Below are 14,742 nucleotides of genomic sequence, written 5' to 3'. Positions count from 1 at the left end.
AATATGAACTTTCTGACTAACAACTCATATGCATTTATCAAAATTGAAATTCAACCAGCTAGCAGTTTCTTTTCAGTCTGATTATACAGTCAGCATCCCAAAGCTAAAGCATGTACAGTAGGTCTCATACCTCTGAAATACAGTTAGATGTTTGGTTATCTTTTGATTTCAAATAATGCAGGTCTTCCAGTATTTATATTGTGATAAAATTCTAGAGCTTTAAAAATCTGCCCTTCACACAAGCCTAAGCATAGATATTTTAAAATTACTTAATGTACATCTTCATATTTTGTTAAGGCATGAACAATGGCATATGAATGGGAACAGCTTCCAGAAAAGCATATCTTTTTGACAAAGGCCAGTCCAAGCACATCACACCAAAGGACTAACCTGAAGCCAGAAATGACAGTGTTGTGACCCAAGAGTTTTTAACAAAAATAGTTGAAACAAAATGGAATTTTTTCTCTTTTTTTTTTTTTTTTTTTTTTTTTAATTGTATTACTCTTAATGTCTGTTTAAAGCACCGGTTGCAGTTTTGCGCTTACCACCTCTTCCAAGTGACTTTGGACATCTCATCAGCTTCTTTATTTCTGAATTTTCAGCGTATGAAACTTTAAAAGGTTTCTGTTTCCTTTTTTTTCTTTTTTCTTTTTTTTTTTTTTTTTTTTTAGTTTTGATGGCTGCTGCAAAATTAGAAAGATCCAGAAGTGGTCAGGGGCCTGGTCTAATGCAGTTCCAAAAGTCCGTTATAAAGATGAATAGAAATGCATATGATATGGTTTTTCTGTAGACCCACAAACCACCACAAGAAACATATTGTGCATAGTTATTTTTTTTCTTCAGAGTGATATGTTTACTAGGTCTACATTCTCAGTTTACCAGAGTACAGGAATGTCTACTTTACTAAAGCCAGGATCCTTTCGCAGTTCCCAGTAGGTTTCATTGGTAACCCAGGCTTCTCTTTGATTAGCGTCAATAACTTTTCTGTAGAAAGGAAAAAAAAAAAAGAGAGATAAAGAGATGAAAAAAGTTTTTACCTTAAATGTTGTTCTTATGCTATATAAAATCAAATTCCACACTTCTCTGTTCTAATGCAATATTAAATCAAATTTCATATTTCTAAAGGACACAAGAACAGACAGGAATTTAAAAATAAAAATCAACCTCTACCTTTATCAAAAGCAGAAGACAGAGAAGACAGCCGAGACTGAAAATCTGTTGTTTGATCTGTAAGAGCAGGTCTTAGAGCCACCTAAAATCCTTTTGTTCACTACAGATTCTGATTATATGAGGAGGATTATGCAGAAGATATAGCTTACAGAATGTAAGCCTTTAACCATTTATTTTTTGTCTCTGCATTTTGCTTATATTATGCTACAACTGCATCACGCACATTCAGTCTTTTCACTTTTGATTCCCCACGTTAGACATGAGGCTATTTGGCATGACTATTCCTTGTTTCAGAAGAATGCTTAATTAAAAAACAGCCAATAAAGAAACACCTTCATTCAAAAATAAATGCATTTTAAATGTATACATATACATGTTATATATATGTATGATGTTGCTGTTCAGGTCACACAGTATTCCTTGTCTATGCAATGACTTTAAAATGCCCCTACTTAAATCTTAGATCCTAATATTATACTTCTAATTCCACTTCAGAGAAGGCTTGTATAGCTGAGGCCCATTATGAGAAAATGATCATTCAATTATGAAGTTTACCTGTGTAAAAATTGCTTCAGAGAAGCAGGTATCAGATATCTTACTACCTTACTTAAAACTGCAAATTTCCATGCTTTCCTGATTATCAGTCTGTGTTGGTGGTAATTCTTGTAGTACTTAATCCAGTTAAACGATGGAAAACAGAGACTTACTACTCAAATGAAAAGACTCACTTAAAAAACTTGGGTACATATTCAATGCCGTTTTCTTCCATGTACCGCCTCCGAGCTCTCTGGAGTTCCTCTATTCTTTGTTTCTCAGATGCTGCTGCTTCTATATTTCCTTCCTCCAGAAGCCTGTAGGAATAACAGCAGGCTGTATAGCAATCACACAGTGTTTAGTCCAAGGGATTTTCCAGCACCAAACATCACAAAAGGCAAGCAGAAGCCAAGTGTGTTGTCAGTGTTGTACTTTCAGATCCAGCCTGAGACGCAACTCCCCAGCTACGTGTACCTGACCTACAGCCTCAGGAACTCACTTTGTTCAGCAACTTCAGCATATCACAAACACTGAAGGACTGTGAACTGAGACTTTGGAGGGAATTAGTGTTGCTTCTATCCACAGCAGAAGTGCACGGCATTTCAGACCCTGTTTTCCAGTTTGTCATGAGAAATCTGCCCCAAGGTTGCACTATAGCTGTATGGCATCAACAAAAAGCTTTCTGATTTCCCTCAGCTGGGTTAAACAGAAATTTGAGTGCAATACTGACTATCTTCTCTACTAGCAGAATCTTCCACAGCTTAATTCAGATTGCAGTGAAGATACAGACAAAATTCAAGACTCAACCAAACTCAGCCTTGAGCCCACCAAATATTAAATATATAAATAAGCATTCTTGCCTTTGATCTGGCCTGAATCGTGCATCTGTTGCAGGAAGAAGATCTTTCAGTAAAGGATCTAATTCATTGAGCTCAATAGCAAACCTTGTGAAGCCATAATAACGCTCGTAATTGGTTGGCATGGAGCCTGAACACATAAGACAAAGAAAAAAGCTTTTAAGCTATTACTCTAAATATGCAAGAGATTTCTTCATTTATAAACTTTTAACAGAAAAATAGTTCATATATTTTACTCTTACAGTTAAAAAGCATCAAAAGCTATTCTCTAAGTGAAACAAAATTCACTAAATATTAATATCAACTGTTTATCCTGCAGAGATTGTAATCACATGTTAATAGACTCAAAGCTTTTATGATCTTCCTCCCATTTTAAATAAAAACTAATGTTTTCAAGCTTTTTAAATTAAAAACAGTTTCCTGTTCCCCAGAAAGTGGGTCTATCAAATGTCTGTCTAAAACCTAACCTCAGCTGATCTTTGGAGTTCATTTTGGAACTTAGCACACACTCACAGACTGATTCAACACTACAAGAAGTCAGAACAGACAGTAGGGTTCAAAATACCAAAAATACAAAGTAGGATTTAAAATTCTAAGAACAATAATTCCTGGATAATGCATGTATGAAAGATACAGGTGCACAGGATGACTAATTCAGCCTCAGGCCTTTAAGCAAGCAGGAAGTTGAAATCAGATCCTGAAAGTCCCAGGTGTTCACCATCTCTGAAGATCAATCCTTTAGGCTAATAAAGCATTAGGACAACAAACTCAATAAACAATTATTTTGTGAATCCAGAAAAGCTACCCTGCTCTCTGTCAGAATGCAGACAGGCCAACTCAGATGCCCAATTTTTTTCTTAATTTTATTGTTCTGTTGACCCCAAGGTCCTAGCACATCTGACCAGGAGTCAGACTGAGATGTGAAAGATTATGCCCTGTAAGAACATTTCCATTTACCATTATTATACACCCATGCAAATTGTTGTTTGTCTAGACAGGGATTGTAATTACTCTAGTATTATTTTTTTTGTATTTAAAATGTAGGCTAAAACAGCTTCACACCTTCCAGAAATTTTTACAAGCTTCTTACCTGGCCTCCATATGCATTTGGCTGAAGGTGCAACCCCACAATAGAGGCCTTCATGCCACTTTCCAAAAAGACGGTGAACCACCTTCCCTTCTTGATCTATCACAACACCCTGGACCTCATTTACATTTGAATTCCAGTAGTTCACCTGCAAGTTTAACCAAGAATTACTAGCTCACACTGTTTTTCCAACAACCCATTGTACCAATACACATAATGAATCTATCTTGGCACGTGGCACCAACTGTCCAAATTCGGTGTTGGAGCGGCTCACCTGGAACTAAGAATACCAGAATTCAAAAATCATATGGTCCTAACACTAACATTTAGTACAGGAGAAACACTGCATAATTTGCAATGTGGTTTTGACATAAAAGCATTTAAATTAACTGCACATCTGGGAACTACATTGTCATTCATTAACCCAAATCCCACACAATTCTGCAAAAATGACCCTTTGCCTGTCAGAGCCAGCTAACACTCCTCTTCCTACATGAGGAGGTACTGAATATACCTGTACTTGTATGGGAATCCTTTCATGAGTGCTGAACACTACTGTATGCAGCAGGGAAAACATTCAGCCAGTATTACGTGTTGTTTCTTTCTGTTTCTCTGTTCTGCTTTTCTTAGACACATTTAGCTTTTACACCTTCATCCAAGAGCCAGTTGTCCATTCTCAGATTATCCAACAAAACACAAATTTCAGATTCATGTTAATACCCCATTGCTAACACTAAAATGGTATCGATGTCTTTTGTTGCAATGTGAAGACAAATTTATTTTTAGGGAAAATACTTGAGAGTAACATAGCTATATAAACTTCTATTTTTATATATGGTCCTTGCCTGGATATTAACCAAAGCAGCAATACATAATGTAAAGAGATAAAATATTGACTGACAAATTCTAGTAGAAGGAGAAGCAAAATGGCATGGTACTGTACAGTGACTTTGTGTTTTCGTTGTGTTAATATAAAAAAAAAATTGACATTTCATTCTTAATCAGAAACCAGCAAGAGCACACAGCTATGCAGCAATGGAACACACTGATCTCAAATGTTCAGTGGAATAGAATCATACTAATTGACATAGCATTCTCATTTGACAATTTGCATTTTATGAATACTGATAAAAGGAATAAAAGATAAAATGTGGAAAAAGGACTTCAGGAATAGTGAAGAAACAGTTTGATGTACCCTTAAATTACACAGTTATATGAATATAAGATATATATTAACATCCATATGTTACCTTGACAAAAGTGAGTTTACAAATACAAACACTGCTTTTTGTGTTTCTGATAGTTATCTCTCCATAGTGCTCTATCCATCTCCTTCCACTAAGAATATTATGTATGCAAGTAGTGACTTTGTTCCAGACATAGTAATCTCCATACCTAAGAACAGATTAAGAAGTAGTTGGTAACATCTATTCATCATCATCACTGACAAAGAAGTAAAACATTGCTCCTTTATTGTAAAAACAAACCACATTGCCCAAAAACATCAGCACAGATGACAAAGTCCTGTATCTGGTTACATCACTAATCCTCCTTAGAGAAGCTCACCTAAGCTCCAGGGCACAGAACTACAGAAAAGTGCTATAAACCACAAATAAACACACTGAAGCTCTGCATGGCCTATTCATTGTCCTCAGAGCATGAAGTGCTTTGACCACAATTCCCATAGGGGCAGGACAGTGACCCAAAGATCAACATAACGCTGAATTGAGACTATAAGCAGAAAATGTATCTAAATCACAAATAGAACAAAATAAATATGAGAAGGAGATCAAGGAAAGGAAGTAGGGAGCCAGGAACACACTGGCACATCATCCCTTTGCCTTTGTAACAACTATGCAGTTGCATCTCTAACATCAGACAAGAGAATAAAACCAGAGAATTCTATTATGCAAAGCATATTCTCCTTCAGAGTTTAGGGGAAGGCATGCAGACAAAAGACAAAGCTGCTCCAGAGTGCATTTACTTCAATTTTATGAGATGGATAAATAGGTGAAGTGATGCTATACTGGTAGAGGTAGAAAAAAGGCTGGCTGCAAGGTACAGGAGCAAGAACACCACAATAAAACCAGAAAACATATTTAAAGTACCCACTCCTTGCATATTCTTAGGATTTACAAGCTGCAACTAGTCTCACTGGTGGTGAAGCTACTGCTTCTCATTACTCTGCCAAACCATCTTCATACAAAGAATGAAGAATATACTTTATTTTATCCACATTTTGAAAAAAGACCTTTCATGGTCTGGTTGTTCTGAGGGAACACTCAGCAGCCTTAGGACTGAGAGTCTTAGGACAGCACCAGCTGCTGACAGTCCTGCATTGCAGCCTTGTTCTGAACAGCTCATCACTGCTGCACATATAAAACATGGGTTCTCACTCCCAAAACATTTCTATCCCCTTCTCTCCATCACATTCTAGAGTGTATATTTTTCTTCCAAAACCAAAAATGGATCTTCAGGCTCAAAAATATTCCAGTAGCCCCACCTGAACACTAAGGAGAGATTAGAGCTGGGCACCAACTCTCACCAGTACAATCCACATGATGTCTGCTTACCCCAACCCATTCACAAGGCAGCACAGACTGGAGTGCACCCAAGGTTGAAAACAAGAGGAGAGTAGCTTACTTTGGAAGAGTCACATTCAAGGTCCCAACAGGCAGAATTTCCATTGATTTCCCCCAGAATTTGTTTTTCCACCTGATATCTGAATATAATAGTGAAATACTTAAAAAATTGAAATTACCAAGGTCTCCCCCTTGCACTGATCTGTGTGGCACCAGATCATCTATACTGGACTACCCAATTCTACAGGGCAGTAGATAGCATGAATTTGCCATGAAAATATTAACAACAAAGAATACTAGAAAATTACATTAGGTCAGAAAAACTAAATATAAGTTTAATTAAGAATTTTGTCTGTGCTGCATGATTGTCAAACGTCTTGTGCAAACATTCAATACAAATTAAAGACATACACCAGTAGGTACAAGGAAAGAAAGAGTAATTTTTTCAACTGTAAAAAGAACTGCTTGTGTTTGTAAGAAATAGTAATTTTATTGGTAAAAACCTTTTAAATGGGAGAGTATGAACAGGCAGCAAGTGACAGGGGAAGTTGTAGCATGTTTGCTCGCTGTTAATGAGAATTTGGAGTAAAATAGATCATCAGTTTATAATACGTCACTTCAAAATAATAGGTATAGAAATTCTGAGTAAGTTCCAAATGCAAAGCTCAGCTTTTACAAAGTTTTTACTTGACAATAAAAAAGGAGTTATGCTTTTGAATTAAAAAGTATACCTTGCCAAAACACGAAGTTTTTCGATTCACAGTGACAGGCTGAAATGGGAGGATGGTGGCTAACCTGAAACACAGTTTGGTTGAGTCAAAAACATTTAACTTTCATTCCTAAAACAGTACAATTTTTATTGCAATATGAAAATACTAAATAGCTCATGTTGCTATGAAAACAGATACAACTCAAGTGATTGTACTTAAAACAGTTCCTAGTGATTACTATAAAGATGTATTCCTTCTAGCCTTTAATGAAATCCACTCATATTAACAATATTTATTTAATTCTAAGAAAGCAAACCTTTCTAAGTAGAAAGAAAAAATGGGATTATTCTATAAAATGAAGAAAAAATAGAAATCTAAGCAGGAGAGTCTATCTAGAAACAAGGTTTACCTGCTCTGAGAAAAATCGAAATCCTTTGTCTTCTCTAATACATTCATAAGTTTCACCAAGCACTGGGTTAAATGGCTTGCTTCCTGCTCTAAAGTACGTAGAGGCATAGCCTGATGCTGCAAAGGCAGCTATGAGAACCTGTAAAAATACAGACCAGGACATGAGAATAGGCAGACATTCTTGTGTATGTGCCATCACTGTGTGGTACCACACAACTCATTTTGCTCAGTGACAACTGGATTAATGAAGCATGCCTGAGACTGAAGCCATGCATCCCAGCCAGAACCAGTATAAACTTTATTTTATCTGTTGATACAGTATCTTTTTCTTCATGGCCTCATTCAGTTTTTCAATACTCCCTTAAAATGACAACCTGCACATGACACAGTTTTTTTGCCTTTGACCAGACTTATCATTAGTGACCTAAAACAGACCCAGCTCTAGTCCTTCTTCCCCCGAATAAATATTATGTAACAACTTCTAATTACAAGATCACATACTATTTTCCTATAGGAACTATTTTATTTAGTGTCAAACATAAACAGTTCCCACTTAGGATGTCCTTAGTCCAGAGTTATCTCCAAATCTTCCATACATATGCAGCCTTAACAGCCAGCCCCCTTGTCTATATGTACAACCACAATTTAATAATCTCTCAGCTAGGCCTGACAGGGAGTAATAAGTGAAGTGGCATGCCATGGTTATTTAGTTTATAGGTCACATTTGTGGAGTTTAAAAAAAAATCACATCAGCCAGTCAGAAGTCCAAACAAAACTTCAGAAAAACAATACAGGGATAAAAATGAGTCAGCCATTGGCAATATGCTACCAGTGGGGCAAATCTTAACCAGGTTTCCCTCTCCTCTTGCTAGTGAAGACACAGCCCTCATGTGAGGTTTTATGTGCTTTGTTTTCTTCCCACTGTGTAATGGGTGCTCCATTCTCTATTCATTTTGTATTATTCAGAAATACAGCCTCAATAAAATTAACACTGTTTTCACAAGCTTTTCTTCAACAGTAAAAGCTTTAATTTTTCTAAAACTGTTTTCAGATTAATTTCAACTTCCTTTTCAATATAACTATAAGACACTGCAGAGAAATGAAGGCGTTTACTATCCTTGATACAGAGCCACAAGCTTTGGGTATTCAGTTTTTTTCCAAGTAGTCCCATATGCCTCAGCTCAGGTGCAGTTTGCATTTTTAGAGGAGCTGTTTAAAAGTTTGGCTTGTACTCCCAAGTACTGCAGTAGACATCTGCAGCAGAGAAGGGGATTGAATCCACATTTCCAAGAAAGCTTTCAGTCGCACCATGGCTTTTTCTTCCTGAATTCTCCTTACTACTTCAATACTGACCTTCCAAACTTTTCAACATAGGCAGCAATCAGTCTGCTTTACTCCTTACAGCCCTGCCCACTCCTTACAGAATCCCCCTCCTTTTGTGAGGGACAGAATCACAGAATGCTCTGAGTTGGAAGGGACCCGCTATGATCACCTCCTGAGTCTTGTATGAAAACAAAATGTGATGGTGAATAATTCAACTCCTTTTCTCAAGATAGGTTTAACTTCTTCAGTGTTTAGGATGCCTCACTCTCCTGAAGGCCTTGTAAACACAGCAGTTCAGGGACTTGAGTGTGCGACTGTCTAACACCAAAGGCAACCTCTCTTCTCCCAGTTATCCACAGTGCTGCCAACCCCTACCAGGGAACAGCAGATATGTTCAGCAACAATGCTGCCAACTTTCTCTTACAGCCTTTCCCTGCGTCTTCTGAGGAAAAGGAGACATGACAGAACAAGGCACCCTGAGAGCTGAGCACAGGCTGTTGGCTGTCAGTAAAAAAAACAAAATAGAATTACAGGGGAGCTGAAGTCAGGCTGCCCAGGCAAACTTTGTTCTGGTGTTTTGAAACTTCTCTCTTAGAAATTGCCCGGGAGGACATCTTATTCACACCTATATTGATCATAAGGCAGCCACAGACTTGATTAACTCTTGAAGGCTGCTGGATTTGATCATTAAAAGCCAGGAAAGGATGCTACAGAGCTAGAAACTGCCAATGCCTACAATTACAGTCATAGAGCATGAGATCAGTCTTAAATAAATGAGTTACAACTGCAGGACTTAGTTTGAGGTCAAGAAAAATCCCACAGCCTTGTTCAGATCAAACCTACCACCTGTAACTGTTCACAACACTTTTCTGACCCAGCAGGGAGGGCTGTTGTCTGTCACCAGGAGGGAAAAGAGAAGACCCTACATAGACCCCACTCAACAGCTCCCTTTTTAACACAGACAGAAGTGCTACATTAAATGCATTACCATGCGTTCATAAGGGTTATCTGTTTCAGCAGCCTTGTCCAAGAGTTCACTGTATTCCAGCTCTTCACAAAGATGTTGCAAGGTATTCAGAGGTTCATTTAGCTCAACTGGCATGGAAACTTTGGAAAGATCTTTGCCAATGTTATTTCTCAAAATATTCCACAGATTGATGTTACTGGTGTCCGGGCTGGGAGCTGGGAGACAAGTCCTCCGTCCATTTCTGAATGCACCTCCCGTCAGCTCACCATTAAGAACTGGGAAGGGAAGAAAAATATTGTTATAAGAAAGCACCAGACTAAGAAAAACAGAGTTCTCCATTCAACCAAATCACTGCCAGAACAAGCAAGCCCAACTTCATTGTTTTCAGCTGAGTTGGTCTTGTATTGACATGCAGTAATTCTGGTACATGAACATAACCAACGTAATTTCCCAAAGTTTGAAACACAGTATACTTTGCCGAGAAATGTTGTCCGCAACACTGGTGTTGTCCTCAGATATATTGTCACTCACATCACTGATATAAGATTCATCATCAGAAGCCTAAAACATAAATAAAATATCCATTAACTCAAATACATATAAAATATACTGACAAAACAGACAGAAAGTTAATTGAAGCACAAATATTAAAAAAACCAACCTCTATCCAATTAGAACTATTAGCTAAATGAACTGAATGTTTCAATCTGTCCATAGTGCCAATGTTGTCAAAACAAAGTGCTACATTGTGCTCACTTTTCTGAATTCCTTATTATCCAAATACAGACATGACATCTGCAAAAGGTGGCTTCAAATAAGATCAAAAATTGATAACACAATGCGCTAGGGATGGGAGGTGAGAAGAGTTAGTCAGATTTGTGCTATTTATAAAGAACCAAACAACAAAACGTGACTTACGTTTCAGCAAACAAATTAAATCAACATCGAACTATCATTTTGCAAAGCAAGAATCTCATCAGAATTAAGAATATTTTTAAAATTTGTTTTACACAACTGTTTTTTCAAGAAATATTACTTTTTTGTCTATTTCTCTTATTACAGAGAATAATTTTATATACATATGTAGTAGAAGATTTTTAAAGAATATTTGAAAATCTAAATTTAATTGACTGCAGAGTCAGCAGTAACTGTCTATGTCATCCTTAGGTGGAACTGCCATAGCCTGGAAAGGACATGTACTGAACATAAATTACTGACACAACTAACAACTCAGTTTTACACTTCAGGGAACTCCTGCACCTCTTTATGTGATCTCAGGTTTGTTTATCTACACTTTACCAATTTTTATACCTTTTTATTCTAAGTAGCATTACTAAACATAAAAAAAAATTCACTAGTGGTAGCACTACCTAACTCTGTCCAGCAGCAGAGCTGCCACATGCTGTCACAGCCTACCTCGTTTTCTGATGAGCTGGCAGATAGAAGCACTTCCTGTGCATCAAAGAACTCTGAAACAGATTCAGACATAGAGAGCCTGCTTTCATTAGAAACTTGCTGAGACAGTGGCAAACTGACATGAATTTGTTCACCCGCCTGTAAATAAAGCACAGAAAAGCAAAAGTATTATTTCTAATATTAAAGAAATATGTTTAGAAGGGGTAAATCACCTGAATAAGATTTCTATGCCAAATACAAGCACAGAAAACAAAGACAGCATTTTAGCAGGACTTTGTGTGTACCTAACAGATGACACTGAGGATGACAAAATAAAGTGTATTTTGAACAGTGAGATACATGTCTTCATTTGAGGCCTGCCCAGCATCTACTGCCAAGTTTTAACAGCATGAAATTGCAGATCTAGTTCTCTATGCAGAGGATTGATTTTGTGGACAATAGCTGGATTGTGTCAGACACGTTCAACCATGAATTTCAGATTAAATCGCCTCTAGTAATAACAAATTACATCACTGGGAGCTAGTTTTGAAATAACTAAAATTTAATTATAAAGATTTATAAGATCTGGGAGTTATAAGTTACTTTCCAAATAAATGACCTTGTGAACCAGTTTAGTAACAATGTTTGAAATGCCTGAATATTTAGGTAGATAGCTATAATATGTATTTTTATGGGCTTTTATTCTATGTTTATACTCCAAATCTCATTTGCATTATGCCATTAACAGTGACCCAATACTACCAAAATAAATGAACTCTCTACAGTTTATTATAAAGAAATGCAACCGCAAAGTCAAGGATTCAAAACTGTGCTATGTTGATGTCAGTATTGCAGCAGGCTAAAACAGTGAAATAGAACCTCCTCTTCCTGCTAGTGATGGGTGGAACACCAGATCAGTGTTACCCTGCAGGCTATCACATTGAGAAAAAATTAAGATGCTCTCCCTGTACCATTTTACCACAGGATCTGTTGCTGTGGAGGGAGATAGATCTTGGACTTAATCCCTTAATTCATACAGCATGTTGCTCCTGGGAGATAATACAGATGAAACTACTGAAGCCCTTTTAAACATGGATAACTCTTCAGATTGCAACACAATCCCCCTTATAATCTTATTCCAGAACTCCTGCATGTGGTTTTGTTGACATCTTAATTCTGTAGAATTATTCTATACAGTAACCTCAAGAAGCACTAACAAAACATCCCAAAAAAGCAAAACAAGCCAAGAGGTCAAAACCCAATTTTTTTTCATTAGGTCTGATAAGATTGTAGATGGATTGTGATGCTTGATGCTTGTTTATAATGAAAACAGAGGCTCATTTAACCATAATCATAACAGGAAGTGACCAAAATTTTGAGCTTTCACGTAAACTAGAGGGACTTGGAAAAATACACATGCTCCTACCTGAAAAAGACCCTCACACAGGCATTATCTATGTTCTGCAAGATTATAGACATATATGTAAAACAAATAAGTTAAGTGAATGAGAGATCTGAAAACTTTAAAAAATTTCTTCAGTCAGGCTTACTTCTACCAAGACAACGATGAACAAATGAAAAAGGAACAGCTAACTAACAAAAAATACAGAACAGAAGAGAAGGTCATGCCCAGAACTTCACTGTAGATTGCTGTGCTGTGGCACCATTTCACTTCTATGTTCTGTTGCTTGCCTCCAACATGTTGGATTCTTGGAAAAATTGTTCAGACATTTTCAGAAAGCAAATAAACAAAAACAATTTTACCTTTTTTGCTTGTTGCCAGAAATAACTAGGAGACAAGACTATGTTAACTGATATGGCATATGCATAGAAAAAAAAATAGTGGAAATGACAAATCAAAAACATTTTTGTAAAATGCAAGCAGAATGTTTGCCAAAGTGACAATACTAATTGTAATATAATATAGTCCACAAATCCAGATTTGTCACGAGGGAAGCTCACCGTTATTAATACAAATGTTTGTTAATCTGTTGACTAAGGAAAGCAAAACAAGAAAAATTAGATGTTGCAAAAAATATTAGTGCAGTGCTTAGTTCATGGACTGAACCTTTTGATTTTAACAGTACCACTCAAGATTCTAAATGTGAGGCCCTTTAGACACTTTCAAAATCAGGCCATTAAATAATTAATTGTTCTGTTGATTTGGCAAGAAACTAAGAGAATTGGTTACCTACTGTGTGATACATTCAAATGCAGTAAAACCTCACTAATTCCCACAGTCAACAATTAATATTCCAAAACTGGAGTCCTTCTCTGTTCCACTAAAGAGACTAAGCTGAGTTCTTTCATGTCTGACGTATGGAAAACAAAAGACTGAAGTTTTATTGTAGGTAAGGAAATATAACCTGACTTTTTCTATGATTGAACATTTGCCAATCTGAAAAATTCACTAAATTTTTAGGTGTGTTTCAGCTATTTAGTGAGAATTAGCAAGGTTTGTTGTACTCTAAATCCATTAAAGGCCAAAGTCTTACCTCATCAGGACTAGGGATAATATTTACACTGACAACCTGATCACAAATAACAGATTCTGAATGTATTCTGTTCAAGCGACTCCTTAGTTCAGCATTCTGGTTGAGAGCCTTAAAATAAAAATTGCACATTTCATTTAAAATTAAAATGTAGACATTAAAAAAAAAAAAAAAAGAAGAAAAAAAGCTTCTTTCCAGCAATTTCCTAAAAAATCACAGAACCTCTTTTCTTTCATTTATAGGGACATACTTATTTTGAGATCCTCTCAAAGATTTCATCTTTGGTTACATTGCCTTCACTGTTTTTCAGGAGACAGGGGGACAGATGTTCTCCCACAGTGCAACACTGGCTTTCTACCTCAGTTCTTCAGAGAGCTCTTTGGCAGGTGTACTGGTGGGTTATGTACATTATGGAAATGGGGAGTGAATGCAGCAACAAAGAGTGAAACTGCAGAACAATACATGGGAACTACCCACAAAATGCCCCAAGAGGCAATTGTTGGTTTACAACTAAACAGCCTCTTCTGAGTCAAGGTTATCAGTACTCAGAGGCTGCAAACAGAAATTGCTTCTTTTCCAGTAAAACCAACATAATTGCTAGTATCATTGTCTACCCACCCAGATCAATTTTATAAGTTTGCCTTTGTACTTATTTCAAACTAGTGACACAAATACCAACAGAATCCCACTGGTGTCTGGTATCTGCTGATTTTTCTTCTATTTTAAAGTCCAACCTAGATTATAAATTTGGGTGCATATATAATGTATTATCTGTTGCTTGGAAAGACTAGTGTGCAAGATTCTGAAATGCAGAAGTATAATATGCTACATATCTAGAATATGGCTGACTTAACCTTTAATATATCCCCAGCACTGAGGATTATAGAAAAGAAGAACAGAGAGACATTTTGTTTCAGTAGAAAAGGATTGTTACAATGGAGTAAGAACCTTCTTCTGTCTCTCCCTAGTGCAGATTGAGGAATAGATTGCACAAATGTACTAAAACAAAGAAGACCAAAGGAAAATAGGTGAGCTTAAACCATCACTGAACAGTTTAAATTACCCAATTTTGCTTTGTTCTGAAATGGTCTGGGCATGTTCCTAGTTGACATCCCTCAGAGAGGGAAGGTAATGACTAACAGCAGCCTGACAGTAGCTTCTTCAACAGCTCAAACTTGGTCACGAGACTGGACAAACCCAGTCACAGTTAATTTTCC

General features: G+C 36.8%; 1 protein-coding gene across 6 annotated transcripts in view; it reads right to left on the bottom strand.

Annotated features, from left to right (window-relative positions):
* Positions 1-580: 580 nt before the first annotated feature.
* Positions 581-14,742, bottom strand: part of OSBPL6 (oxysterol binding protein like 6) — a 90,423-nt gene continuing 76,261 nt past the window's right edge. For 4 of the 6 annotated variants that reach the window (XM_068195989.1, XM_068195991.1, XM_068195987.1 and 1 more), the window contains 12 exons: positions 13,529-13,636; positions 11,055-11,192; positions 10,112-10,199; positions 9,660-9,913; positions 7,350-7,487; positions 6,962-7,025; positions 6,292-6,370; positions 4,899-5,043; positions 3,652-3,796; positions 2,565-2,691; positions 1,899-2,021; positions 581-984 (listed from right to left, as the gene is read on the bottom strand). In XM_068195989.1, the coding sequence (XP_068052090.1) occupies positions 876-984; positions 1,899-2,021; positions 2,565-2,691; positions 3,652-3,796; positions 4,899-5,043; positions 6,292-6,370; positions 6,962-7,025; positions 7,350-7,487; positions 9,660-9,913; positions 10,112-10,199; positions 11,055-11,192; positions 13,529-13,636 (1,518 nt within the window). In that variant the 3' untranslated portion in view covers positions 581-875. The remainder of the gene's footprint in view (positions 985-1,898; positions 2,022-2,564; positions 2,692-3,651; positions 3,797-4,898; positions 5,044-6,291; positions 6,371-6,961; positions 7,026-7,349; positions 7,488-9,659; positions 9,914-10,111; positions 10,200-11,054; positions 11,193-13,528; positions 13,637-14,742) is intronic. The other 2 variants (XM_068195992.1, XM_068195990.1) reach the window with 1 other exon arrangement.

This window comes from Anomalospiza imberbis, chromosome 7 (assembly GCF_031753505.1).
Source record: "Anomalospiza imberbis isolate Cuckoo-Finch-1a 21T00152 chromosome 7, ASM3175350v1, whole genome shotgun sequence".
NCBI classification, from domain to species: Eukaryota; Metazoa; Chordata; class Aves; order Passeriformes; family Viduidae; genus Anomalospiza; species Anomalospiza imberbis.
This window is presented reverse-complemented; position numbering and strand designations above follow the sequence as displayed.